At 44.5% G+C, this 27,708-nt stretch overlaps 2 protein-coding genes across 3 annotated transcripts; one reads left to right on the top strand and one right to left on the bottom strand.

The window, feature by feature from the left end:
- Positions 1-881: 881 nt before the first annotated feature.
- On the bottom strand, positions 882-26,726 carry frmpd1b (FERM and PDZ domain containing 1b). 2 transcript variants are annotated; one of them, XM_018699448.2, is made up of 18 exons: positions 26,638-26,726; positions 25,553-25,611; positions 18,537-18,688; positions 16,034-16,144; positions 14,098-14,270; positions 12,606-12,708; positions 12,193-12,238; positions 11,729-11,833; positions 11,426-11,521; positions 10,375-10,500; positions 10,064-10,183; positions 9,203-9,336; positions 8,249-8,375; positions 7,770-7,862; positions 7,480-7,662; positions 6,939-7,140; positions 5,737-6,711; positions 882-5,548 (listed from the first exon to the last, which is right to left on the bottom strand). In XM_018699448.2, exons 4-18 carry the CDS (start codon positions 16,138-16,140, stop codon positions 2,973-2,975), a joined length of 5,166 nt encoding a protein of 1,721 aa, XP_018554964.1. In that variant the 5' UTR covers positions 16,141-16,144; positions 18,537-18,688; positions 25,553-25,611; positions 26,638-26,726; the 3' UTR covers positions 882-2,972. The 2 variants fall into 2 exon arrangements, with proteins under 2 accessions (XP_018554964.1, XP_018554967.1); XM_018699451.2 differs by lacking the exon at positions 26,638-26,726 and having other exon boundaries at positions 6,993-7,140; positions 25,553-25,707.
- Positions 26,705-27,583, top strand: tomm5 (translocase of outer mitochondrial membrane 5 homolog (yeast)). Its single transcript, XM_018699458.2, has 2 exons — positions 26,705-26,933; positions 27,236-27,583. The coding sequence occupies exons 1-2, from the start codon at positions 26,813-26,815 to the stop codon at positions 27,268-27,270; spliced, it is 156 nt and encodes a 51-aa protein (XP_018554974.1). The 5' UTR covers positions 26,705-26,812; the 3' UTR covers positions 27,271-27,583.
- The last annotated feature ends 125 nt before the right edge of the window (positions 27,584-27,708 follow it).

Genomic DNA, 27,708 nt, shown 5'->3' with positions numbered 1-27,708 from the left:
ACCCTTTCCCAAATATTCACTTTAATCCCCTAGTGTAATCAATCACTCAAACAACATCACCACTAAAATCATGTACTGTAGTCAAGTTGAGCAGACAGTGTACAAACATATACTAAGTACGCTGTGTAGTTTAACAGCTCTATCTGTTGTTTCACTATGTATTTAATCATAGAAGTGGCTCTCACAGCAGCTCTGCACTGTCAGACCGTGTTTTGTGCATGTGCGACAGTGCAGAGTGCGACTTTCTAGATTACTGTGTCAAGAAGTCAGACTGCAGATAATGATCAGATTAAGGGCAATCTGACATGGGTACTTTGGATCAGGGAGCGTTGAGCTGCTGTAGTTACAAAGCCTCTCAGCTCTCACTCCCTGTTTCTTTCCACCCCAACAAATGTGTCGTTATGACGATCGTCTTGGCTGGAATCTTACATTTTTACATGCAAATTCATTATTGAAGAAAGTATTTTAATAATAGGAGTGGAAATGTTGCTCTAACTCATCTGGCTCTCTGTGAATAATTTAGAGACATTGCCTGCACCAAAAGAGAGAAAGAGGAAAGAGAAAGCAGGCCACAGTGATACATGCATTGATAAACACTGCCTTCGTGGAAGTATAGGAACTCAATGCTGGAAAAGAAATCTCACAGTAATGCTCATTAACTAATTAGTGGTGAAGAGACGATACAAATAGTGAGCTTACATTTATCTTCAGGTCCTCATTGTTTCCCCTGGATTTAATGTTGGTAAATGATCTTCTGATCTGATTCATAGACTTTTAGTCTAGTCTAGTATTAAGGGGGAGAGCTTATAAGAACTGGATGTTTGTACATGGAATTAATGGCGGCACAATATAAGGAGACAAAACACCTGGGGCGTCCAACATTATTAAGGTCAGTGTGTAATTTATTCCCAAACAATACATTTCTTGGTACATCGACTTCATTGTATGTGGATACGGAAAAGTGACTGCTCATGTAGAAACACAATGTCCTCTTTGAATATGAAATGCTGTTGATACAAGTTTACCATACAGAAACAGAACAAACAGGTGATACAGGCACTCTTCAGTCTTTGGGCCTGTTTATTGAACAACTAGAGATGCTCCTGAGACATACAGTATGTCTTGATGTTAGTGCTGTGATGGACACTGCTACTGGACATTACCTCCATGGCAAGTGGAAGCTCTGAGATCCTACCTTCTTATGTTTTTTAATCAGAGCCACCTTGACAAAAATTTTCCTCAGTCATCTATTTGGAAGATTAAATATACTACCTATCTCCTCACCAGCTGTCTCTGAACACTTAAGCAGTCGTTATTTCAGCTAATCCCCTTATCATATTTGTATTAGCAACTGCTGACTGATTTGGCTTAATTAACTTCCTGTTGTCAGGTGGCTCGAATAAATCCTTCAAATCGGATGGCTCATCAAATGAGCTGGCATCATGTGATATGGACGAGCTGATTAGTGAACACTGTACATCAGCAAACTGATCAAGCAATGTAATCCTTTTTACCGACAATTCACAGACATCAGTATAGACAGGAGTTTTTATATTGACAAATGCTAATGCCATGCAACTTTGCAGAACGTTGCGATCCATAACGCAGTTAAGTTTTTCCAGAAACAAGACAAAAGCCAACATTCCAAACAAAGAAAGCACCCATTATATTCAAACAAACATAATGCAGCTATTGTTGTTTTTAATGTTAGCACAAAAAAACAAGAATACAGAATGTGGGAGGGGGGTGAGGGGTTTATGTTTGCATAGCCATAAACTAAGGTAGAGACAGAATAGGACACAGAGATATAAATGTACATCTACACTTCTGACCCCAGCATACAGCAGTCAGTCCATCTGTCAGTATATTATTAATAAGGTGGTGTGCCCAAAGAGGAAACCGTAGTGGGGAACAGTTGTGGCTCAGTGTTTTAAGACTTTGGATCTTTGCTACATCTGGACAGAGTTTAACAGTCACCCTTGTGCCAAGTCAAAACTTTTTAACTTTTTTTTTAACTACATAAATAAGGTCCCCCGTTTTGCTCCTTGGGCCCTTTCCACACATTCCCAGAAAATATATATGTAAGTGTCCTTTGGATGGAAACTAGATTAATGTTATAATACTGCATACATTTGGGTAATGGGAGTATTTCCAAGAAGCATTCACTCAGAGTCAGTCAGGACCAGGGGAAGGGTTAGAAAAAACACTTTACACAAGGGTATGTGTCTCATAAAAAGGTGCAATCTGTAACAGTCAAAAGTGCTGTCCCTGCTTTGTAATGGTATAGTTTTGTATCCAATTTGTTTATGCAACTGTAATGTTTGAAAAACTAAATCCTTAAAAAGGTGCGTTCCCTGCACATACAAAACAAATCCGTTAGTTGCTGTATTTTGCAAGTGTGATAAAGTATATTTTCTGCATTTTGTCAGTAAAACTGTAGTAATAAACTTGAAAAATGACAATTTACAGATTACACCTTGTGGAGTGGAGAAATCTTTAAAGCAGCAAAAGATAACATAATACTGTCTCAAAGAGAAGGAAAAATAAAAAAATTCCAGTGACATCCATAGGTTGTTGTTTTTTTCACCAAAGACCTGCACATCACAGACCATGGTGCAAATATTGTAAAAATAAATACATAAATACATACATGGGTAATCCATCCTTACATACATACACATATTGTATCATAAAATAAGAGAATTATAAGATAATTATAAAATTCGTATGTACAAATGCATAGTCCATATGCGTCCAAGAAGAGGAGAAGTTTCCTCTCTTTGTTTAGGGTTTTGTTTAGTGTGTGTGGTTTCCATGTGGGTGTGTGCGATGTGGGTTTATGTCTGTGTGCTGTGGTGTGCATGGCACTTACTGTACAAGAACACAGGGGTCACACACCAGTTCACTCTGTGCTGTTTCATCTTGTCCAGCCTCCGGAGTCAGTGGGTTATTAGTGGGTAAAAGTTCACAGGTCAAAAGTTGAGAGGTACGTGGCCAGGCGTGTCCGAGGTGTCTAGTGTGCGTGTCCGGAAGAGTTGTGTGAGTGCGAATACAGACGAGATCAGCACGGTGCAGCGTTTGGCCAGTAGCCTCACCCCGTCGCCCTCCCCCTGACCCTGTCCAGATCCAGTGAGGCCCACACTCTTACTCCCAACCCCACTGCCGGTTCCGGCTGTCTCAACAGCCCCGACAAACTCCCGGTACAGACCCACTATCTCCTTTAGCTTGTCCATGGCCTCCTGACTGTCATCGTCCTCGTCCTTGTGGACCAGACTTGCATTATGGCACATGTCGCAGCCCGGGCAGGGGTTTGTTCGCAGGCAGGCCGCTGACAATTGAACCAGAGCACTGAAACTGTTGGATAAAGAACGTAGGGCTTCATCAGGAGCCCAGCCCACACGGGTGGCCCGCTGACACCCAGATGCCAATCGTCGAGCCTCTGCCTGAAGAAGACTCCTTTCTGCCTCTGTCATGGTGGTAGGGCTTGTCCCAGTACAGTTTGAACCTGATGCTGGGTTAGTACTGTCCTCAGTTCCATTGTGATTTAAGTCTGGCCCTACTTTTATGCCTGACATATCCTGCTTTGAGTCTTGACTTAGTGCTTGTTGCTGTTGCTCAAGTGCTCCCCTCTCTAAGACCAGCAGAAGTTGATCTATATCTTGACGAAGGGAGGCAAAACCTCCCTTCAGCCCGCCATAATTCTTGTTGGTAAGAGAACGAAGAGGACCACCAAAAGAGGTTGTGGGGGAAACGGGACGTGAAACTAGGGGACTGAGTTCAGAGGAGGCGGTGGAGAAAGTGGAGAGTGGGCGGGGGTTGTCTCTCAGCAGAGACAAAATGTTGGGGTTTGGAGGAGGTGTCGTAGGAGAAGGGACAAGTGGCTGTCGGGCAGGTTTGGGCCGTGTGCGGCGGGAGAACTCGTAAACCGTAAGCTCCTCATCAAAGCTAACGCCATCCTCGGTGTCCCCGCTGAAACAGTTGGCGTAAACGGTGCGGCAGCCACACGCCTCTCGGTGCTGCTGGGGTGGAGTGGTGTCTGCGAGTGAAGAGGTTGGTGAGTCACCCCCAATTTGCATGCTGGACACCCCTCCCAACCCCACAGCAGAGTGGGGCCGTGACTGAGGCTGCTCCGAAGAAACGCTGCCACTGTGTGCACTATTCTCTTTAAAAGTCAGATTAGGGTGTGAGCCGTTTGTCCCATTGGCCTTTTTCATGTGTGAGGTCACATCCTGGGCCTCTTTGATGGTGGCTATGACAACCTCAGCTCCATCCTCTAAAATGTTCCCTTTCCCTCCTGATTTTGAGGCTACAGTCTCTTTTTCCTTGACAGGGGTTTTGTTTAAGTCTGATAAACCGCTGGCTACAGACAAACCAGAGCCAAAGCCAGATGTGTCTCCATTGATGGAGCTGGTGGAGGCATAGTCCAGAGTTCCCAAAATCTCCTGTGAACGGGTCATGTACCACGGCAGAGCCTGGATCTTCCCTCTCAGGGCAGAGGCTGGTAACCTGCCTCCAAGACTGGAGGAGCTAGTCCTCAGGTCCGATCCCGATCCAGATCTTCCAGGTTCTCTGCTTTCTAGGCCCCCAACACCTTTAGAGGTGGTTGAGGTGAGTGATGTGGTAAGGGTGAGAGGTGCATCTGTATTTTTGGGTGACAGGCTCTCGTGGCTCAGAGAGACCCTCCGGGGTCCTGACTGGATGCTGCCATTGCAGCTTCTCCAAGGATGAATTCCATTTGGACTTCCGCTATCCTTGAAGATCCCTTTGTTTGGATCCGTAGGGGAGACAGGAGAGCTAGCAGGTAGTGACAAGGGGTGGAGACTGGTGGGAGAAGTGGGTTTAGGCGGCACTGGAGGGGGAGCTAGCTTTGTACCTGAATTAGAACGAGGGATAGGGGGTAGGTTTGGTGGCCTCTTTAGGGGTAAGGCAGTCCCATTGCTTTTCTGCTCAACTTTAGGAGTTTCCTTTTCATCCGAAACGTTTGCTTTGGAAATCACATGTGCTCCATTCTCATGCCTCAGATCTTTATTCTGTTTTGGGCTGTTTTCTTGCCTCTTCCCCTTTTCTTCAGTTTGTGGTGGTACAGTGGATAGGGGTTGCTTGCTGCACCTCACCGCTGTGATCAGTGGTGACGAGAGAGGCAATCCACCCGACCCAGATGTGACAGACTTGAACTCCATGGTGTCTGGCTCCATTTCCAGGAGTTCAGAAGAAAGACGTCCAGAGGCATCCCCATTGCAGTGGGCATACGATCTCCCGTGCTGGGGGGACTTGGGAGGAATGATCTGAGGTTTGGGAGGCAGCTGGGGCTTCGGTGCCAGTGGTGGTTTGACTTTGACTTCAGGTTTCTGAGATGGCTTTGGTGGACTGGGCTGTTGGTTGGTAAATTTATTTGTGGGCCCTTTAAGTGTCTCCACTTCCCTCTTTATTTTAGAGGATTGGGTTTTATTTGCAAGAGGGGAGGATGGCTCTTTCCCTGGGGCAGCTGGAACACCATTCCAGGTACCACTCAACCGATTAGCATTTCGCCGGTCTGCCAATTCAGCATCTGCAAAATACAGAGGCAAATCAAAAGAAAAGGACAGATGAGACACAAAATCCTCCCTACACCTCCTTTAATCACAAAAAATGTCTCAGCATTGTCACACTGCCATCGCATTTAAAAGCCTCTCAAAATGACATGACATGGTTCAATCATTTTATTTATAAATCAAATCAAACATGCTGTGAACAAACCTGATAGATCAGGAACTGGGGGAGTAAATCTCTCCTGTGCATCAAAAAACTCATCCTCAGACTCAGAGGCAGTCTCCTTGACCAAAAGAGCTGGTTTAGGGTTGGGTGAAGGTGTCAGGAATAGACCCTCTTCATCCTTGGAGAGGCGCTGCTCAGTCTGTCCTGCTTTGTGCCCGGGAATTGAACTTGTCCTTAGAGGGACTTTGGGAGGGATCTTTTTCTTTTTTTTAATTGGTGATCTTTGAAAGGGTATGCTGTCAATCATTCTCAGATCTCTTGAGCTAGGGATCTTGGAGATGCGTCTGAGTGCCTCCACTCCCCTCTCTTCCTCCTCCTCCTCATCATCATCATCGTCATCATCGCTGGTAGCCTCAGGTGGGCTGGGGAGGAAATCGGCCTTGGAGAGCTCAGCAAAGCAAAGGCAAGAGTTGTCATTGCCGCGGTAGTTGAGGTTGGTGGGTCTCAGGGGTCCCTGGCGGTGTTTCGGCTCTAAGAGGTAGGGGTGGTGAACATCCAAACTTGGCAGGTCCTCGACCGTGCGTTGGCCACGGAGCGTGTCCACGTGAGACGGGGCTTTAGCTGTGGCACTGCTCTCCTCCAGCGCAGCGCTCAAGGAGCCGCTGGACAAGCTGGAGAAGCTGCTGGTGACCCGTGGGTCAGTGTGATACCAGGTGGTCTCCAGGTTCATTTCCTCATCCATAATACTGAATTTGCGCAGACCACTTCCTGTTGCTCCACCTTCCTCTTCGCCTTCATTTTCCTTACCTTCTGTTGTCACTATTATCTTCACTTCCTGTTTGCCTTTGTGCTCCTCTCTCTCTTTCCTCTCTTCTTCTCTCCTCTTCTCTTCCTCCTCTCTCCTCCTTTCTTCCCAGTCCTGACTTGCAGGGTCTGGACGCTTGTAATTCTGAGAATCCATTGGGTCATCCTCATCTGTCGAGTCATCTGAGTCACTACAGCAGCGAGACACATAACCTAATAACACCAGGACAATACACAAACACCAGACAAACACCGAAAAACAATGTGTTAGCACATTAGCAGAGCAGAGTAGTGTTTAAATTTTGATATTACAATATGACTTGCTTTTTTATCCGTACCCGTACTGGCTGGTGACATACATCACCATGTGATGTGAAAAATGTCTATCAAAAGGCCAAAGCCAGAAAGTGATTATTTTAAGTGAAACAGTTTTTGCTCACTTGATAGGGATTCATAGCACACGCCCTCTATTACGGCGAACCTCCCACACACACCTTCTTCAGCAGGAATCCGGTGCACCCTCACTTTTGGGCGCCCCAGACGGAAGACATTGACACTTGGATCCACCAGGAGTTTGCAGTAGCCTCCCAGCAGACACCCTAAGTCTTTGGCTGCCAGAGAGTCCATCAGTAAGGCAAATGGCTGTGAGGGGGGGGGGCATTGCAGAAAGATAAGGTAAAGCGGTAGCGATTAAAGCCACAGGGTAAGGGAGAATGGAGTGGGAGAAAGAGGGAGAGATAGTCACCTTTGAGACCACTGAATTAGCTTTATATAGCTACCACACACTCCCTGAGGCTTCATATTGTTTGTGTATTGGAGGAGAAATCCCTGACCTATATTTACTCTAGCAGGAGCTTTAGCGCAAACATAGTGTGGTGAGTGAATATCCATTTTCATATCTGTGTCAGTGCCTACATGTTGATGAATAATAGAGCCTACTATCTCGATGACCACGTCTATGCACCCCCGTGTCTTCCATACCTTCATGTCGTGCAGTGAGATTCGCAGTAGGCTGACTTTGTCCGACTCTGAGAGCAGCTCCACTCGGCTGATGCTGCTGAACTCGACCAGTGTAGAGATCACATTGAGCTTGTGGTTGATGACCTGGCTCATCCCATACTTGGCTCCAACTAGCAGGCTGACCAACACCTCCCTGTCTTGAAGCTGAGTGTAAGGAGAAGGAGACAGATATGAAACAAGGATCTTGGTTAAATTGGTTATATGCTTAAGCAAATGGACCCACCAGGCCACATTAGGCTCTTTACCCTTACCATCATCGTAGCTGTGTATGATCGTCCACCATATGAAATGAGCTCTCCCAGCTGAGTGAGGTAGGCCAACCGAGCCTGAGTAGCAGATATTACCTACAGTGCCACAGTGGACATAGAATAGAGAGAGGAATAACAGTGAGAGCAGGGTGGGCAGGCACCAAAGAGACAGAATGAAAGAAAAACAGGGGAAATGTCATGGTTGACTCACTGACCAAAGCAATACTCTCCACAGAGAAATATGCTCCATTTGTTTTCCCAGAAATATTACCCAAGCCCCAGACCTATTTCCTTTTTAATTAACCCACCCCCACCCATCATCCATCTTTCTCCCACGCTGATACCACTTCAAACTGCAGGGAGATTAGCAGTCACTGTAAATGTCAACTAAAAAGTGCCCTATAGCCTCTGCTAAACTGTCACTATCTATCTCTTTACACCTCTCAATGCTTCCTCCCACTCGTCTATCAGTCCCTCTCTACCTTCTGGCGTGGCTCTAGCAGGGACTGGATCTTTTTGAGGTGGTAGCTGATGGCTTTCCTCAGGTCCTTCTCCCTCATGTTGCTCAGCAGCGTGGGAGAGATGAAGCTGTCCAGGCCAAACTCCTTCCTGTCATCACCATGTACACACAGAGAAATGAAGAGCACACTGATACATAATGAAGAACTCCGCCACTTCAATGGCTGCTAAAATTGGAAGTGAAGTTACAGTGCCCTACATGCGCCATGCACTTGATTTAGTTTAAATATGGCGCAGCATTCGAAAGCACAAGGGAGCTTGGGACTCTGAAAAAGAAAAAAAACAATACGGAATTGTCTGATGAAATTAGCTATTAAAGAGAAGCTTCAGTGATATTATGTTTCTAACACACTCGGCCTTTCTCATGACAAATGACCAGCACCCAGTTTCTACATATACAATAAACATTGTGTTCTTGTCTGTGGAAGGTAATCAGCAAGCCTGTCTAACATAAAGTGAAGATGAAATCTGTATGTCACAGTAAAACCAAATAAAGACTGTACTAAAAATGTAAGTGCACAACGGGGCTTGTAAACTTTTATGGAGTTGACATATCTGCTGACATTGTATTTTTTCCCCACACCTGCCACTAGATGTTACTAAACAGCCACAATTTAACTGAATGCCCCTTTAATTGTAAGAGTAACCATAACTCTGTCTGCAATACACAGAGCATTTATGACTGCAGTGATGCATATGACCATGGTAATCTAAAGTGGTCCTTTAGGAAAATGATCTGTGCTTTTATACATTTTGAGCTCCAGAGACACACATGGAACACAAACCATTTCCCATCACATTAATAGATTAGGCATTTACTGATCCCAGTCAACTTACAATGATTGTAGCAGTAGGGCAAGCTCAAACCCTGACCCTAAACTGACAAGGACGCAAATACATGTATACATATGACTCACGTAATACTCTTGATAGAGGTCCTGGTCTGTCCACAGCTATCTAGTCTCTCATGCATGTGCAGCGCTGCCAGGCGAAGCGCAGTGTTACACTTCATCTCCACCGCAAAACGCTCCTGCAGCACGTCCCCAACACTCTGAAAAAGACACAGTCACAGGGTAATGCATTGACACTGCAAAGAGGCATGCGCCAATGTACAACTGAAAACCTGTGCAATATACCAACATACTGTACACTTCATGGCAAAATACACAGTTAATGAGCATCTCTGTAAGTAAACCAACACTGGGACACCCAAACTGCCATTTATACAGCAAAAACAAACACAACAGGAAGCAAAGATTCCTCACAGAACAATAAATCAGCATGACATGGCACTCCCAGTGCTTCACTGTGCACTCATAATATGCAAAGACAACCTGTGGCTTTGAGGCTTTTCATCCAGGGTTACAGTATATAAATATAGTGTCAAGGCTGAGGTACACAGCAAGTATCTGTATGCAGGAGATGACCCAGTTTTTTCTTAACTCACAAAATGTTTGCCAGGTAATATAAGGCCACAGTAATACATTTTATTATATTAGATTAAGACAGTTTTGAACTAATATCGGGGAGAAAAACAAGGTTTGTTGACTTCAAACTACTTCTCAGCTTTGATTCTGGCACTGTTTCTGTTATGGTGCTGTAATGTCTTTTGGAGCAGATTTCAAGCACAAGCTGCCAGATTAACATCTATTAAACATCAGATAAACAACTACATTTGGAATTGGGTTTTTTTTTCATGATTATTTCATCTGGACTTGTGGGCCTAAAGGAGACAGAGAGAAAGTAGCACTGCGGAAAAGAGAGTTAGCTTCTCTGACCTGTAAAAATAGGTACTCAAAGGTAGAGGGGTCGTCCTGAAGCAGGTCCACGGGGTCTCTGGGAATGAAACAAACCCTGAACAAGCATCGGTAATCATGGGAGTCTTTTTTCTGCACCACCTGGTGAAGACAAAAGACAGAGACATGAAGATGTGTGTAAGTCATCTTACATCTCTGCTGATTTGTAGTGAGTCTACTGTAACTGGAATGCTTGCAAATCACATTAAACTTAAGTAAATTAAAACCTACTATAAATAGTCATCTATAAATACTGTTTGTTTGTATGTGTGTGTGTCCATTGTTTCCTTCACCTTCTGTATGAACTCGTCTTCATGCAGCAGCAGCAGTTTGGTGATGCTGTACTGTTGCTCTAGCACCAGGGCAAAGTACTCGATGGCCCGGATGGACAGTTTATCCTTCAGAGTCAGAACAATGTCCTGGAATGGTGAAAAACCAACAGTTCAGACCCCCTTAGACAAACATGTCATCATCCCAGTCTGCTGGTGGCAGATGTTCAAGTCTGATATCCCCCGTCTCATTTTCCCTTTGGCTGGGAATACAAACTGAAATACAAATACAAAACCTGCTGTAACAATAATAATGTGCTCATAAAGACATGGAGTGCCTGGTGGTTGACTCTATCAAATGTCTCTTGGTGAAGATTTGCTATCACAACATGGTCTTCTGCTCACTTTTAAATGTTTCATCAAATCTTTTTTTGTATTATTCCATCATTATTAGGAATGGCTATAACAGCTACAGTCGACCCACTCTCTGCCACCCTTGGGGCAATCACAGCATAACTCGTGGCATGCTTTTATTACAAAATACACCCACTTGTTTCTAGAAAGCCTCTCACAACTAGATCCACTCATGTCTGGTCTCATGATACTGAGAGGGCCATCTCATCAGATCTTCTGAGGACAAAAATGTGGTCAGGCAAAAATCTCTATCAATCTTTATCTATTTATTATTTTATATGTAATTGTGGCTTGTTCCTGTTGTTGAAATATGTATGTCCAGTGTATTAAACTTGGTATATGCTAGGAGATGTGATAGAGAATAACTTATGGCAGGTTTCTTCTCATTGGCTTTCATAGAGTGCTCTGGTATTGACAAACATGTCAACCACCCAAGAGTGATGCGGCCACCTCTCGGGCCGTTAGCAAGATGCATCATCCAGTTATACATCTTCCACTCAAGATTCATCCCATGTGAACAAGTAGTGTAGCTGCTGTAGCCTGTTAAAGGTTGAAATTTTAACCTTTCACTACAGGATCTCTGTCAGAGTATACAAGTCCAAATTCCTCAAATGCTGAAGGTTAGAATTGTTGCTGCACTGACATCCTTGTTAGTAATTACCTTGACGGTGGTGGTGTTATCAAACTTGAAGGCCTTGGTCTGTCCGTTCTCCAAATAGACTTTTAGGACGTTGGGCAGGAAGAGAAGAGAGTTTCCCTGGTGGAGAGAAGTGAGAGATATCAGCGCAGCTAGACAGGAATCAATATCAAACGAGAGGAGCTAAAAGAGGAAAAGGCAACTTTGACAGCTTAGAAAATAACACCAAATAAAGACGAATCAAAGGCGTAAGAGATCTAGAAATGAGAAATCACTCATCTGTGGCTCACAACAGCCATCATTCTGCGTTAAGTAAGATTTTCCCACCTGAGTATGCCCGTTGACCACCACCTCCTCTGCAAAGCGCACTTTAACTGGATTACTCCTCAGACGAGCTCTCTTCTCTGCCGACATGATGGATGACTTGGGATTCTGCAACACAAAGACACGTACCAGTGCCATTATGTGAGGGATATGGTGCACACACACACACACACACACACACACTTGTCAAACTTGAAGCAATGACACAGTTCATTCTGAGACAAGCAAAACTTTGAGACACAAACAGCCGCAGCCTTAATCAAAGGGTCAACACACACTTGTTTACATTCACACATCACAATCTGAGAGCAATGTAAAGGCAGTTAATCCTGTCAGAAGATGTGAGCTTATAGTCACATGCTTGGAAACACACAGAGAGCTTATGTTCAAATGGGGAATGGTGTAATGACTCTTTGTGAATGTGTGTGTGTTTGACAGAAGGTCATCAATGTCTTCTTTGTACTCACTGTCATGTGCCGCAGGATAGTCACATTGATACAATCCTCCAAGTCCCTGTGCAGAGAAAAAATACACACACGCACACACACACAGAAACACACGAGACCAAACACACAGATATGTACATGCACATGAGAGAGATCATTATCTTTCTGTCCAGCTGTCAAGTAAGCACTTTCTCCTCTGACCTTTGCCCTTAACTTACTAAGCCTTTCTCATACTCTCTCACACACAGAGACACAGACTCACACATGTATCATCCAAACACGCTCTCAGAAATGCAGTCCACAAACCAAACAACTATGACAGTGCATTCAGTCACTGGATGGACCAGACTCACTGGTCCTAATACTAGACTGGTTTTCTCACAGTCCACACAGAGTGATTCTGAATAGATAGATAGATTGATAGATGTTTTCACCTTAAGATGTTTTCCACCTGCTCTGTGCTCAAATCCTCCAGCACTGTATCATTAATCTGCAGCACCTGGTCCCCTGGGAACAGTATCCCATCTGCAGGACTCCCTACACACACACACACACACACACACACACACAATGACAAGAGAAAAGAGTGAGCGCTTGCATAAAACAAAAACCCACGTGGGCTTGCACTTTCAGTTCAGATAAAAGGGGGATACTGTATATTCACAGATGTAGGCACACTCTCTATCTCTCTCACTCTCTCTCTCTCTCACACACATACACACAGAATGACACACATGGTTATTCAACATGGCTGACTCAACAATGTTCAGCTGAGCTCTCCAGGATGTGAGGGGTTACAGTTATTCTGGGTTTCATCCAGCTCGGCTCTGCTCTGCTTTCTCTAGTTATTTATACTCATTTGTCTTCAGGCAAGAGAGCACGACTGAGGCACAGCAGTTTCAGCTTACTCCAACACACACACACATACACACATATAAGTGTATGTATGCGTAAACACATACGCCCATGCACACAGATTTTTCACACACCCGGTCTGCCTGGCAAAGCCCCGTCTGTCCCTGATTTTTGACCCACTGTTGGCGTGCCACACTGCTCTGTGAGCTTACAAACACACAAACACACACACAGGCTACACTCACACACATTCTCTCTCTTGCCAGCCACCCCCACCCCCCCACCCCACCCCCATTCCTGCCGAGCTTTCATGTCAGCTCTGCCAATATCCTGATCTTTGCGGTTTTTCGAGTCCCCTCCCTTCATTCTTTTTTTTCCATCCTTCTTCCTCATCCACCACTTCCTTCTCACGTTCACCTTCTCACCACCAAGACCTAACTGAATCCTCCCACACCCAAAGGCGTAACCCCTCCCCCCACCAGTCCTTCCTCCCTCCCTGTGCTCTGCACACTTTCACACTCAATATTCTGCTCACTTTGGTCATATTTGCACTTTGGTTATTGTCTATTCCCCACTGGGTCTTCCTGCTGGCATCCTCCTTGTCTATCAAATCTTGTCTTCTGTTATCACCTCTCTCTCTCTCTCTCTCACTGGCATCAGATAGCAATTACAGAGCTGGTGGCAGGGTGGGACCCTCCTCAGGGCCTTTATCAGCTTATTTTACAGGATAGACATAAAAGTAATGGATCAGCATCTCTCTCTCTCTCTCTCGCTTTCTCTCAATCCCCCCTATCAAAGTTGCCTAAATGAAAAGTGATTGAATTTAGAAAGGATGAGCAGGTGGCTCTGTTGTTTCCGTGGCTTCTCTGGCACCATGCCTTGCAGTTTGAATGCCAGGAGAGAGTCGATGTGTGTATGTGTGTGTGTGTGTGTGACAGAGAGAGAGAGAGACAGACAGACAAAGAGAGTTACATAAAGCAGGTGGCCATTTGGAGAGGAAGCAGAGAAACAAATTGCACTCATCCACACACACACGCACACACACACACACACCAACGCCACCCCGTGTACCTGTGGCGACGTCCCTGACCAGCAGGGGAGCGTTTGTGGTGAGGGTGAAGCCATGTCCAGTGCTGCTGTCCAGGACTGGGTCCCTGGTGATCTGCAGCGTCAGCTTGGCCTGGAAGTTCTGATTGGACAGACTGTTGGAGCGCTGCGACCTCCCATCGCCTAGCAACCGCTCTCTGAGGGGGTCAAACAGGGTGACAGGTTGCCTGAGTGGGGACTACAACACTGTTGTCATCAACAGATAAATTCAGGAAAATCAAAGGTGAGATACTTAACCAGGTACCTGTGTACCTGTTCACCGCCATCAACACTCCTCACTCTCTTTCACGTCACTTGTTCATTAGGTAGTAACTGACTGTAAAAAGTAGCGAAAGCTGCGTACCTGTCAATCAATCTGCATTGATTATTTGAACTTAGGCTGTAAATAATTATCTTCAGCACTAATTAGTTAGTTCATTTCTTGATTAACAGAGGAGTCATCATGTCAGTAAAAGGTCAGAAAATTATGAATAAGTCCCTTTAGCCCAAGGTGACATATTCAAATAGCACATTTAGGTGAACAGTCCAAAACTCAAAGAAACTCAGATTATAATGATATAAAACATAAGAAGCAGCAAATGCTCAGACTGAAGAAGCTGGTATGTGCAGATAGTTGGTGTTTTTGCTTGAATATGTTACATTACCCTCCTATTGTGTTGGGGTCAAATTTGACATGTTTCAATTCATATTTTATAAATATTAATAAATATTGACCAGTTTTTCTTCAATAGAGCAAGGCCTCTAAACTGACATAAAAACACAACAACCCCCAACCCATCCAAGTTCCCTCAAGAGTAGACCTATTATAGTGAGAGCCACAGGAAAGAGCTGGGGAACAGAAAACCCTTTTGATGAGTTCCCACAACAGCTCTTGTCATATTAAGCCCATACAGAGCCAGGGAACATCTTTTTCAGGTTACCATTACGTGTTATGCAGAGCTGAGGAACACAGGACCGTTTGTCATGTTTCCATTATGTACCATATAAATCTGGTGAACATAGGAATGACTCCTTCCTGTATACTTTCTCAAAAATGGAGCCAGAGAACAGAGGTCACATTCACATAAACTCTTATCCATTATCAGCTGAAATGCACTCTGGGAATACACAATATCTGTATGGGTTTATGTTGCTTTTAAATGTAATAGTGACATCCTCTTCCTGAATCCTGCATGCTCTGGTCAGCTGGTCGTGACACGGTCAAAAAATTTTTTTTTTCTTCCAACCCCAAAACTGACTAATGGGGAGTTTTTTGAGCCTCCTCTGCATCGCCTCCTCTGTTGAGAATGAGAAACCACTTAGCGGACAGCGAGGGAACGAAGGGCTCTTGAAAGCATATTTGTGGTTCGCTGTGGGGTGTGTTTGTGTGTGAGAGAGGGACAGTCAGGTTTTGTATATGTACTCAAGTATGTGTTATGTGTCTGAATGTGTGGGTGTGGGGGAGGGGATCTGGTGTGTGTGTTGACAGGAGAAATCAAGTTTATTTTTTCCTCCAATTTTCTCTTTTTTTAGCCATTTCTGTTTTTTAAAAACTGCACATTTTCTCAGCTTGAAACACCCATTTGTCCGACTACATTTTTTGTTTTAAATGATATATACCACACATCCCACACTTCTTCCCCAGTACTTGGCAGCAGGCCCAGAAGTGGATGATGCTGTTTTCTCCAATCTCTATCCCAAATTTGATTGTTTAGTTTTTCTATACTCTAAGTTATTTTATTTCTTGTTGACGCAGCAGTTTATGTGGGGGGGTCTGAATTTTCTGCTACTACTGGCTGTGTGGTGCCATCACTTTCTACTGCACACTCAGTTATTTTCCCATCAAAATCTATTCTCACCCAGAGAACACAGGCTTTCTTTAACCAGCATGCCACTGGTTACGTTCATGTCCATTCTGTACCTGCTAAGCGACTCTCGGGTGCGCCGGATTATTGTTCCCACCACCTGCTGCACCCGACTGGCCCTCCGAGCCGGAGACCTGCTCCTACATCGCTCCTTCTCCTCCATTTATCTAAGGAGACAGAGAGAGAGAGAAGGATATGAGTTACAGACATAAATCAAAAGAATCAAAACACAGAGAGAAAAAGAGATGTGGAAAGATGATGAAAGGATTCAGAGGGGGAAAATAAGTTAGGAACGAGAGTCCAGCTCTGTCTTGTTGGACTATGCATTCAGTGCCAGCACTGTTCTCACAGCCACATTTGCATTTCATCTGCTCCATTATTAAATGCAGAGCATGTAGCCTGCCTTGAATACAGAGAATAATCAGATATGTTAACGGAGAGCGTGAAAGGCTGAGGGAGAAAAAGAGAGGGGTGGAGTTTAGCCAGCGTGTCAACACATGTCGCACACATTTGCCTAAATGACCTGATTCTCACCAACAACAACAACAACAACAACAACAACAACAACAACAACAATAACTGCAACATCAGAAATGAGCAGAATTCAAAAAGAGTTCTGCATAAATATGCTACAATCTGCATGCTGGCTACAGCTCTGCAGCTGTGCGCTTTTCTGCTTAGCCTGCCCTTTAAACAAGGGAGTGGTGGTGGGGACATAATGAACGATGGAGGGACCAGTCAAACCCCAGGGAGGGGTAAAGCTGGTCAGCACTGAACCCAGACCAAAATCTCAAGACTTACGACTCCCCTCAGCTGTGTTTTGTTTCTGTCAGCCAATCAATACGCTGGCATTGAACTTATAGAATAATGAGAGGTGCTCTGTTACACATCTTTGTGTTTCTTTTGTGTTAGATGTAAAAGAAACACAAAGATGTGTTAGAGGGCAGGCGCTGTGCTGCAGAATCAAATGCCAATGTTTTCGATTATTTGAAGTAGCTGTGTCATTTGGTTGCTACATCAGGGTGACTCAAGTTCTATTCATGGTTTTCCAGACACTATTTTACTGTTGTCTTGTGATAGACTCCATCTGCTGCTGCTGACTGGACTGTTTGACCCCCATGAGGCAGAGAAAACAGGGGTGGGTGGGTTGGGGGAAACTTTGGCAGGAATGGGAAGAGTCGCGACCCAGACCTGATCGATTCAGCTAACGATGATGAATGTGCTCCTGGAACCCTAATGATCCACACCTCGGCCTCAGCAGCCAGCATTGCTGGGAGCTTAGTTTGATCAGCTCTCTGAAATATGGAGGAAACTTCTGCAAGCCAAGACTTTGGTCAAGAAAAGGAGCACAACAGTTTTCTGGCGATCTGCCACCATCGTCTGGGCCATTTTGAAACATCCCTTTGTCCAATAAATGAGGAGATACAGTCATTACAGAGCAATTACTTTACTGTACTTTAAGCTGAGTTATGTGGGAACAAAACACACTGCACTGCAATCAATAGGGGAGAGTTAAGTCGTATTCATGAGATAGAAAACAAAATGAATTTGCCTTTTCTTGGGGGGGGGGCAATCAGCAGCTAAAACAGCAGGACTTCATCTCATCTCTATTGAAGTGATCACTGATTGTAGGCCAGAGATGACTAGCCCTGCTCAGTAGTAGTAAAGCGTGCAGTGTAGGTCTGTCCCTTAAGAGGATTAGAGGCCCTAGTTCTGCACGGGCCCACACACTGATCAGGGTGTCACTTTAGCACCTCCCGCTGATACGGATTGAGGCAGATTGACTTGGATGAGGAGGGATGAGTGAGGCTAGGTAGCTGACAGCTGCGCATGAGGAACCCGAGTGTTCGTTATTGACACACACTCGAGAGAAACAGCAACAGCCTCGTAGAGATCACGATACATGTTTGGACTCCTAACTGAGACTTCCTTAGACTGTTCTCCACTCCATTCCCTTGATATCATGTTTTTTTTATTGCACAGGCTTGTGGTTATATGTGTGCTTGTGTCTGTTGTATGTGCTGCAGTCAGTACAGAGTCAGATGATGCTTTTTGCTGTCATTCTCCCTCTTTCTTTTTCCTCTCTCTTTCACTTTCTCCTTCCTCTCTCTCTGTCCTTGCCGAGTCAGGGAGTCGTCTCCGATGACAGTCTCTCTGGGCAGCAGCAGCAGCAGCCGCCAGCCTTTTTTTTTTTAAACATACATGCACATCCTCAGCACTTGATCAAGGGGTTTACTCCCCTCACTCTTCAAAGTAACAGCCCATCCTTAACAACTTTACCAAAGCACAGCCAAACATGCTGAATGTGTAGCACAGATGGTTTGACCCATGAAATTCTTACATTTTTTAACAAATTGAATTTTCTACCTGAAAACAAGCCATTGAAAATTACTTCCATGTGGTAGTTTTCTGGGAAAGGCAGGAAAACATACGACATGTATTCTGCCCACAGGAAACTCAAGCCAACACTTTCAGAGGCTCAGACCTTGTCCTCATGTTTTTCAGACAGCGGCAGCAATGTCCCACATTTTAACTAAAGACTGTGAGAGCGTGACTCACCGTGATGTGGCTTGTCTCTTCAGGACTCCAGAACACAAATACCCTTTCACCCTCTGAGACATCAGCTCTTTGGCCCCTCCAGGATTGGCTGAAAAGAGGTGGAAGGGGGGTCCTTGTGATCATCAGGGCCAATCCCAGTCTGGTGCTGCCACCTGTGCAGAGCAGAGCAGAGCGAATGCTATCAGGGAGACCTGTCAAAACCCATAAACAAGATGCAATATCCCACACGGCGGGTTTCTAATTAGAGCGGAGCGTGAAACGAACAGTTATCAAGTCTGATTAAGCTGCTGCCCTGGAAGTTTTAAACCTGTTTCTAGGAGCCATATTCCAGTTGTTGATATTTTCAGAGTGAACACGCAAGCATGTCAAGCAAAGCAGATGTGAGTCCAAACCAGCTATGTGGTTGTGGTTTTCCAAGAGGCCCCTCCTCTGGTCCCCAAGGCTCTCCCTCTCTTTCTCTCTCTCTCTCTCTACTCCTCTGCAGCCTCAAGAGCACATGGCAATGTGGAGACGAGGCACTCCATCTCAGTCTGGTTGTCTAAATTAAAATTTCATACCACCCAGTTCAGTTAACAGTTCTTACTGGGCGCGCTTCTAAAAGCAAAGAGGACAGCCTGTGAATCCTGATGCGGTGGAGGGGAGAAATGCTGCCAGGCAGACAGAGATCTTGGCCAATAATAAAAGAGGACAAGTCTTTCATATGAACATCAGGGCAGATTTGGCTGAAACCTTAGCTGGCCTCTGGTTTGGGGAGGAAAAACACACCGGGGGGGGCGGCTTTGTTGTGAAAAGCCCGGCTGCTGAATTAGGAGAGACGCTGAATAAACATTCTTGATCTCGTCTAAGGAAACCACCTCGTTTTGCACTTGAATGTTGATCTGTGAAGTAAACGCTCACTCCGCGAGCGCTTTCATCTGGAGGAGGGGAGCAGAAATCAAGGAATTGATGGTCCCATCTGTGCAGCTCTTCCATCAGGCCCTGCATCCCGCACACAGAGCTCTTTCACGAGGCCCAGCGCGTCCCAGTGAAAAAGCCAGCAGAAGACCTAGACCCACACAGACTGCAGGGCTCATGAATAATGCATGGGGCTAATGCAGCTAGCTCGGCCTCCGACCGCCTCCTTCTGCCACTTTTGCCAGCGCAGGCAACAAGGAGAGCGGAGCGCAGAAGAAGAGAGAGACACGCAGGAAAGACGTGTGGGGGTTGAAGAGGTGAGGAGGGAGGGGTGGGGACTCAGAGAGGCTGAGAAAAGGGGAAGGGATACAGAAAAGAGAATTAGTCCGGGCAAAGAAAAGAGAGAAAAGACAGGATATTGGAGGGAGTGGGAGGAGGAAAGGGGGAGAATTTTAAAGAGGGTGAAGAGGGCAGCGGCAAAGAAATGAAGGAGTAAAACTGCAGGAAAAGAAAAGAGAGAACAAAAGTAACTACAGTGAGATGTAAAGGAGTCAGTTCACCGGGAGGAGTGGGGGGAGAAAGGATGCAGCATTTCTCCTCTAACCAAGAGCAAACAAAGCCAGGCAGCAGACATTGATGTATGGTCAGTCACTGAATAGAGAGAGAGAGAGAGAAAAAAAAAAAGAAAACCTGCTGTTACCATTTGTCCTCTTCACTTGCTTTAAATGAAGAGATTGTGCCAGCTTTCTAATGATGTGACAGCACTCTCCATTTGATCCCAGTTTCAAATCCAAGACAGTAAAGCCTGTGTGTCTACGAGGCTGGTGATGAGTCTGCTCCTAATCTGGTTCTGAATCAATACTAATCGCGAATCCCATCCTCTGCTGTTGTGTCCTTAAGTCCCCAGGCTGCCAGCGCACACACAGCTTCATCAGCAGGCCTCACGGTCCATCCGGCCTTTCGCTCATTCTCCCTCCCGACCCTCTCCATACACCTTCACACCCCTCCTCCATTTGTCACTGTACAAGGAGAATATGTGTATGAATGTGTGCTGTTTGGTAATGAGGTCTCAGTCCTTCTGTCTCAGCGTCTCTGAGACAATTCCCCCCACCCACCTCTCCTGCCTCTCTGCTCATTTTCCCACACAATGTCTCTCTGTCTCGGACAAAACAGTCAGTTATTCAATCCTGTCTCCTGGTATGAGAACACACGCAGTTCATAAAAGTACTCCGCTCTCTCCTCAGGGGTTGAGAGGTGGTGCTGAACTGGCAGCTTCTGCTCAGCCAGCTGGATAAGAAAACAGCCCAATTAACGCTGCCGGGGCCAGACCTGGGAGGGCCACTTGAGGTCAGGCCAACCTGGATTTGGGGGGCCCGGAGAAGCTGCATCAGGACATGAAGTGTTGGGGGGAAAAAACATGTCCAGATACAGCTGCTGTCCCTGTTAAATAACATAATCCAAACTAATGGATATGACAGTCTAATGTAGTGTAATAAACTTAAATTCTTGTCACTTAGCCACACGCGCTGCTAAATGAAGACCAAACTCGGGACTGGGGACAATCTGTTAATGCAGTTACAAACACTCAAGCACACACCACTGGCATGCACGTACACACACAAGCAAGCTCACAACTAACAGGACTTAATATGATTTGCAAGTGGAGCATTACACAATCGGTAACCAGACTCCAGCAGAAGCATGGCTGACTGGCAGCTTTTATTTAGAAAGGACCAGTTGGCTACTACTGACATCTCGTTCCCAATCCCCCCCCCAACCCCCCAACCCCAACACACACACACACACACATTCTCCCCATCAGCCGAATACGACACACCGGATACAGCTGCACCACATGAGGCAGCAGCAGCAGGGGTTGGTTCAGCTACTCGACAATTCATTTCAGCTCACAGGCGCTGCCAACAAAGTTTGGACACAGACCTCGTGTACGTTCAGTCCAACAACAGCACACTTGGCAGGATGTTTTGCGAGTGTGAATGTCTGGATGGCTCGAGGTGAGAGTGATTTATGTTTATGAGAAGCATCTGGACTGCTTCAGATTTCATAAATGCAAAGTTGTAAATGTCACGAGCATCAAGCAGAGCAGACAGTAAATACTCCAGAGATTCATGTTTCTCTGCAGAAAGGCTGTGGATAATGAAGACAGGTCATGCTTTTGATTCACTGGTTGAGCTTTGTCGAAAGTTAAATCTACATGAAAAGTTAACAGACAATTTGTTGAACAGATTTCAGAAGAAAAATATCTGTATTAGAATCAAATTAGAATCAGACTTGATTGCCATACAAGGAATTTGTCTTGGTATATCAGTGCTAAAGAACAGTGATAGTAAACAGACAGATATAAAGAAGTAGATTGATTCCCATATAAAATCTGTGAAACATAAAAATGAGGAGAGCAAAGTTAACTTCATCTACACTCATCAGAAAGTTGTATTGTTCTCTGCTGCAAATAATTTAATGTATTTCACAATCTTATCACATTTAAGTTACTGTGCAACCTCATGGCCACAAGCTGTGTCAGCAGTAAGACTTTGGAAGCTGATTAGATCTCAATACTGCCATGTTCTTAAGACATTATATTAAGCATCATTTCATTAAATTTGCTAATTACAAAACATAACCACAAATGCTTAAGTAGGAGATTATAAATCCTGATGACGTCTGAGATCCCCTCACCTTTCCTCTGGTGCCACTAGCAGATTGATAATTGTTGTTTCAACAATTATCGGATAGATTGCCATGAATGTCTAGCATCTAACGTCTAACATCTAAACGCCAGGAGAAGTAATTATATTCCCATCACCAGCGTCAGTACTTTGTGTTTACTGCTTAGCAAATATTAGCATGCTAACATGCTAAACTAAAGTGATAAACATAGTAAACATCACTCCTATACCTGCTCAAAGCTAATACACTAGCATTGTCATTATGAGCATGTTAGCGTGCTGATGTTCATTTAGCTGAAAGCACTGCTGTAAATAGGCCACAGCTTCATAGAGCTGTTAGCATGGCTCACGGCTGTATGGACTCTCAGTCTTATCGTATAACTGTTAGTGTTTTATATTGTCCTGTTTTCTTGTTGTATTGTTTGTATAAAGGGCCATTGAGACAGGTGTAAACAAACTCTGGCTTTATAAATATGCTATATTAGGGTTGCAAATAATGATTATTTTTCAAATAATCTGTTGATGACTTTCTCAACTAATCAGTTTATTGTTGGATCAATAAAATGTCAGAAAAAGGTTTTTAAAAATGGCCATTACAATTTCTAAAAGCCCAAGGTGACGTCTTCACGTTTTGATTTGTCCAAAACTCAAAAATTTTCACTTTACTTACTCACATATTAGAAGCTGGAAACTGAGATTCAAAGCTGTTAATCAAAAGAAATGCCAACTGAATTTCTGATGATTGACTAATCAATGAGTCGACAAATCATTGCAGCTCTATTATATATATTGTGGTATATGGCATTGCTATGCTGCGGACTTGTCCCTGTGATGATTAAACGTTAAATAAATGAATTTTACACTCCCTGTCACAGCCAACTGTCAAACAACAGCTTGTTTGTCTGTTGATTTCCACTGTTGCTTGTTTGTGTTTTTCTGGTAATTTCGCTGATACCTGTCTTCCAGACACAATCACAATCTCCTGTTCATTCAGCCTGTCAGCTCATTCCATTAGCATTAGGGAGACAGGGCTCACCGTGCGCCGCTCATTTCATTTCCCCTTTCATCACCGACCTGGCAAGGCTTGAGTTCCCCAGCGCACTATTAAATAATGGGTCTTTTGAAGATTAATAGTGCACTGCATTGTGTTACAGATCTCTATCAATGGTTCTGATGGTTCCGGAGAGAGACAGACAGCAAGACCAAGAGAGAGGGAGAGAGAGAGATGGAAGATCTTGATGTCTGAGGAAAGCCTTTGGATGTTAGTGGATGATAGATGTTGCAAGTCTGGAAAAACTGTCTGCCTCACTTCTTCTGTTGCCATCTGAGCCAATTTCCTTCAACTCAGCGATCCTTCAAAAGCTGCACAATGCAGGTCTTATCTTTAAGTAAAAGTAATATGAGTGCAGCCAGCGAGCCGGCAGCTACAATAGGCCTCTGAGCTCTGGAATAATAGTTACATATAGCTACAGCAAGACTTTAATATTTTATATTAGAGTGGAGAATAGAAGAGGAGGAAACCCGGTTATAGGGATCTGGTGATTTACTTAGGCCTTATGATTTTTTAAGGCTGATGCTTTTCATTCTCTTTATGCTTTACTGTACTGTATGCTCATAAAAAGAGTTAACCTAAATTATGGAGTCACTGCCAGTCAATTGTGCCATCACCATGGAGCTGTCACATCAATGAGGTCATGTCTCCTTTTTCCTGTGCTGGAGTAATGCTGGTTCAGTTCGAGGGGGAAAAAAACAAGAACAAATCTATTCCAATATCCATGAATATATCTGCTAGTAGCAGTGTATCCAGCAACCCATCCATCCATTCAAACATTCACTGCTATGATCATATACTGACGTGACCCCTAACCCCTGAATTCATTGAATTTCTTTGGTGAGAAGAGCAAAACTGATCAATCAGCAGCTTCCAGTAGCTGCAACAATATGAATCAAATTCTTGAACAGGTTCAATTATGGATGATCTATTGGTCAAGGTGTTGGGCCGGAGCAGCAAACACCAGCCCCAGCAACACACAGCCTGCCCTGGAGACATGAAGCTAAGACCAAAGAGGAAGAGAGAGAGAGAGAGAGAGAGAGAGAGAGAGAGAGAGAGAGAGAGAGAGAGAGAGAGGGAGTGGATGGCTGGCTGGCTGCAGTAACTGGGGTAGAGGAGCAGTCAGCAGAGCAGATCCAGGCCAAAGCAGCAGGCATCAAGTCTTTCCTGATGTGCGAGTTTTGCCCGTTGTGTTTCTCCTCTGGCAGAATGACCTCGGAGCAGGCAACTGCCATCACATGTTGTAGCATACTTCCCTGAGTCATAGTAGCACAACGGCCTGCAGCGGTGGCACAGCTCAGGCAAAGACACACACACACACAAGACACACAAAATGCTCAGTGAAAGAAAAAAATACTGAGCATCCACACAGGCTAGACTTCACAGGACCCAAAATGACATTCATTCATTCATCCATTCATTAAGTGTGTATCCCTGTGTGTGAACCACAAGCAGACTCACGTGATGCTCTTAAAAAAACACTCAGTGATCAACCTAAGTGATGTCTCTATGCTCAGACTGCATCATGCATTAAATGAAGCCCCCCAGCAAAGCAAAACGCATTGTTCCGGTCTAGTTGTGTTGCGCTTGTCATGCCTGGCACGGCACGGAAGAGTGCAGGCGAAGAGGCTGCTGCTGCTGCTACTGCTGCTGCTGCTGGCCAAAGGATATGAGAAAAGGCAAGAAAAAAAGGGGGGGGGGGGACTGTCCCAGGGTGACTGCACACACATCGCCTACGCCCATTCATAATGTGCGTGTTTTACTACCCAGACTCTTGGCATCCCCCCACCACCACCACCTCTGATCCGTCAGGATTTAGCCAGTGACGGTGATTTCATTGCGCATACGACAGCATGGATGTCCACTATCACTGCGTAAGACATGTGTTTGCGAATATGCTGAATGAATGTGGCACAAGAATAAGCCTGTGCCCGGCTGGATTTTGACTGTAATTCTGTTCTGGATCTATGAATTCAGGTTGTGAGAAATAACCAGCCACATATCGACCCTGTCCATTGCTCATAAATGCTTTATAAATGCCCTTAAGAACAATCAATATCTGGTCCGACACTAAGTTATCAGTGGCCGCAGCCATGCCAGTCAAACCAGGGGGCTAAACAAAGAAAAAAAAAGGTCAGTCTTTTGTTGCTTCCTTTATAATGTTAATCGGATTTAAATCTCTCCATCGCCTCCCTCATACAGGGACACGGGTGTAGCCTGCAGGCTTAGTGAAAACGACCGTCAGTTAAATTATTCATTTCGATCTGATAAATATCAGTCCAAATGGCATGAACGGATGCAAGGTGCAGGCGCCTCCGCACACAGAGCCGGGCGCTCCTTCATGTAGACAGACAATAACACCGGGAAATACCGATAAAACTCACCTCGTGCTTCTGAAAAGGAGACAGACGGACCGGGAGTCTGGGAGAGCTGTCCTCCCCCCCTCAAAAAAAAAAAAAAAAAAAAAAAAAAGAATCAGTGATGCGGAGGGGAAACGATATTTTGTTTCCCAGAAATATCCGCGGCGTCCTCTCGGGCCGGATGACGGTGGTGATGTGGAGTGCGTGTGTATGTGTGTGTGTAGCGGGGGGGTTTGGCTATACGCTGGATGCTGTCATCGTACTGGGACTGTTCTCTCCCTAATCCTTGGCCACGAGCTCAGAAATAACCCACCCCCTCCCTCTGTTCGTCTCTCCTCCTCCGCTGTCTGCCCGGAGGACCCCCACCCCTCCTCCGCAAGGTCAGTTAGTGACATCAAATAATAATAATAATAATAATAATAATAATAATAATAATAATAATAATAATGTAAAAATGTTTTCTGTTGAAAACATTTTCCTTTTGATTCACCAAAACAGATGCTGAATTACCACCTGGGTCAAGCAGAAAACTACACCAGACCCCCAGGGGTCAGGATCCCAAAGGGGTCAATAACTAACTCAAACTAAACTCAGACTTTACATGGTGCATGTTCCTAAATCAATTTGTTTTTAACCAAATTACCAGAAACAGTGGGTCAGTGGGGGCTCAGTGTACATTTTTCCCCAGTGTCCCATATAGTGGGTTGATTTGGTCATAATATATTTTAATAATATACATTTATTTATTGTTTCTGTCCTCAATTAAATATATCAGTCTTCAGCTCTTTGCTACAGACATCTTAAAATGTGTAACAATTTAAATGCTAAATTAGAGTGGATAGGACAATTTTAATATGCTACATTTACAGTTTTACCTCTCTTTGCTAGCAGAAGAGTGTGTACATAAGCTACATTAAGAAAACGGATCATACAAATATACAACCAGAGTATTTAAATATAATAATTGGGATTTGTTATTTACATATTAAAATAAACTCGAACAAGTAAAACAATATTGCATATTATAACAATCTTTCATAATCGCCTCATATCATGGTTCTGTATTAAAATTCTTATCGACTACTACATTTATTACATTTGATTTTTACCTTCTGGCATGTCCGTGCAATTTGTCCCTCGGTGCGTGCTGTCGTTCTACATCACTTCCGTTGTTGCGTATTTCCGGTTTGGATTATTTCATCCATGCTCCCGAAGCGGTGATTTTCTTTCCCCCCACCACCGAAGGCGAATTGAAGAAGAAAACCCGGTAAAACCACCGCGACGATGTTCAAACTGGAAGGACTCGGACCTAAAATGGACCCAGAGGAGATGAGGAAGAAAATGCGACAGGACGTGATCTCGTCTTTGAGAAACTTCCTTATTTACGTCGCTCTTCTCAGAGCCAGTGAGTACAGACAGGTGACATTGACGTTTAGTCAGATACTAAAAACACTGACATTTGTAAAGAGGGCTTCACGAGGTATTTAGCTCATATTTGGTCACCTCGTGCACGTGAACTATTTAATGCACTAAAATACATAAGAGCGAAATGTAGGTTTTTACAACAGTCCCTATCCTGAACACACAGAAAATTAAAAATGTCATAAATGACACATGATGCACACCTACTAAGCCACAATGAGAAGACTATGCTCTTAAATCTCTCCCAACTTCTTCAACAGAGTCTAATAATGTGTTTGCTTACAGCTCCATATGTGTTAAAGAAGCTGGACAGCATATGAGTGGAGCAGCTGGTCTTTTCTCTCCTCCATCCACTGAGTTTCCTGCATCAGAGACAGTGTGGACCATCATCACAAGCAGACAGCTGGGGGGGGTCCACCATGTGACAGCTCAACCTGCGGGGAGACGACCAGCTTCTGACCAACACCACACCAGAGAAAACAAAACCTGTTCTCATCTCCAGTCTTGTTCCACTGTAGTCTACCTTTTTTTTTTGGTTTGTTTTTTGTTAAATATATTGTGATATTTGTTGAATGCAGTGCTTGACAGTGTGCACGCCTGCTGCGTCACACAATAAAGAGAAACTATGCTGAATCCACCGGTTTAAAAACGCGTCACTGTCAGAGAGAAAATGTTCAGTCTTACTTGAAAGAAAAGCAACTTTTACACCACACTTAACAACAAATGTACACTGACAGGAATTATTTATGATTTTTGAC

Source organism: Lates calcarifer, linkage group LG8 (genome assembly GCF_001640805.2).
Source record: "Lates calcarifer isolate ASB-BC8 linkage group LG8, TLL_Latcal_v3, whole genome shotgun sequence".
NCBI lineage: Eukaryota > Metazoa > Chordata > Actinopteri > Centropomidae > Lates > Lates calcarifer.
Note: the sequence above shows the minus strand (reverse complement) of the source record. Positions and strands in the feature narration are given on the sequence as shown.

What these genes read in the sequence shown, in the direction of transcription:
- frmpd1b (XM_018699448.2), bottom strand. Translation starts at nt 16,140, where the DNA reads ATGGAGGAGAAGGAGCGATGTAGGAGCAGGTCTCCGGCTCGGAGGGCC. An exon ending in GGTCAGGGACGTCGCCACAG is followed by an intron (nt 12,709 to 14,097) that starts GTACACGGGGTG and finishes GTGTGTGTGTAG; the next exon opens with GGAGTCCTGCAGATGGGATA. An exon ending in CCCAGTTCCTGATCTATCAG is followed by an intron (nt 5,549 to 5,736) that starts GTTTGTTCACAG and finishes TGTATTTTGCAG; the next exon opens with ATGCTGAATTGGCAGACCGG.
- tomm5 (XM_018699458.2), top strand. Translation starts at nt 26,813, where the DNA reads ATGTTCAAACTGGAAGGACTCGGACCTAAAATGGACCCAGAGGAGATG. An exon ending in CGTCGCTCTTCTCAGAGCCA is followed by an intron (nt 26,934 to 27,235) that starts GTGAGTACAGAC and finishes GTTTGCTTACAG; the next exon opens with CTCCATATGTGTTAAAGAAG.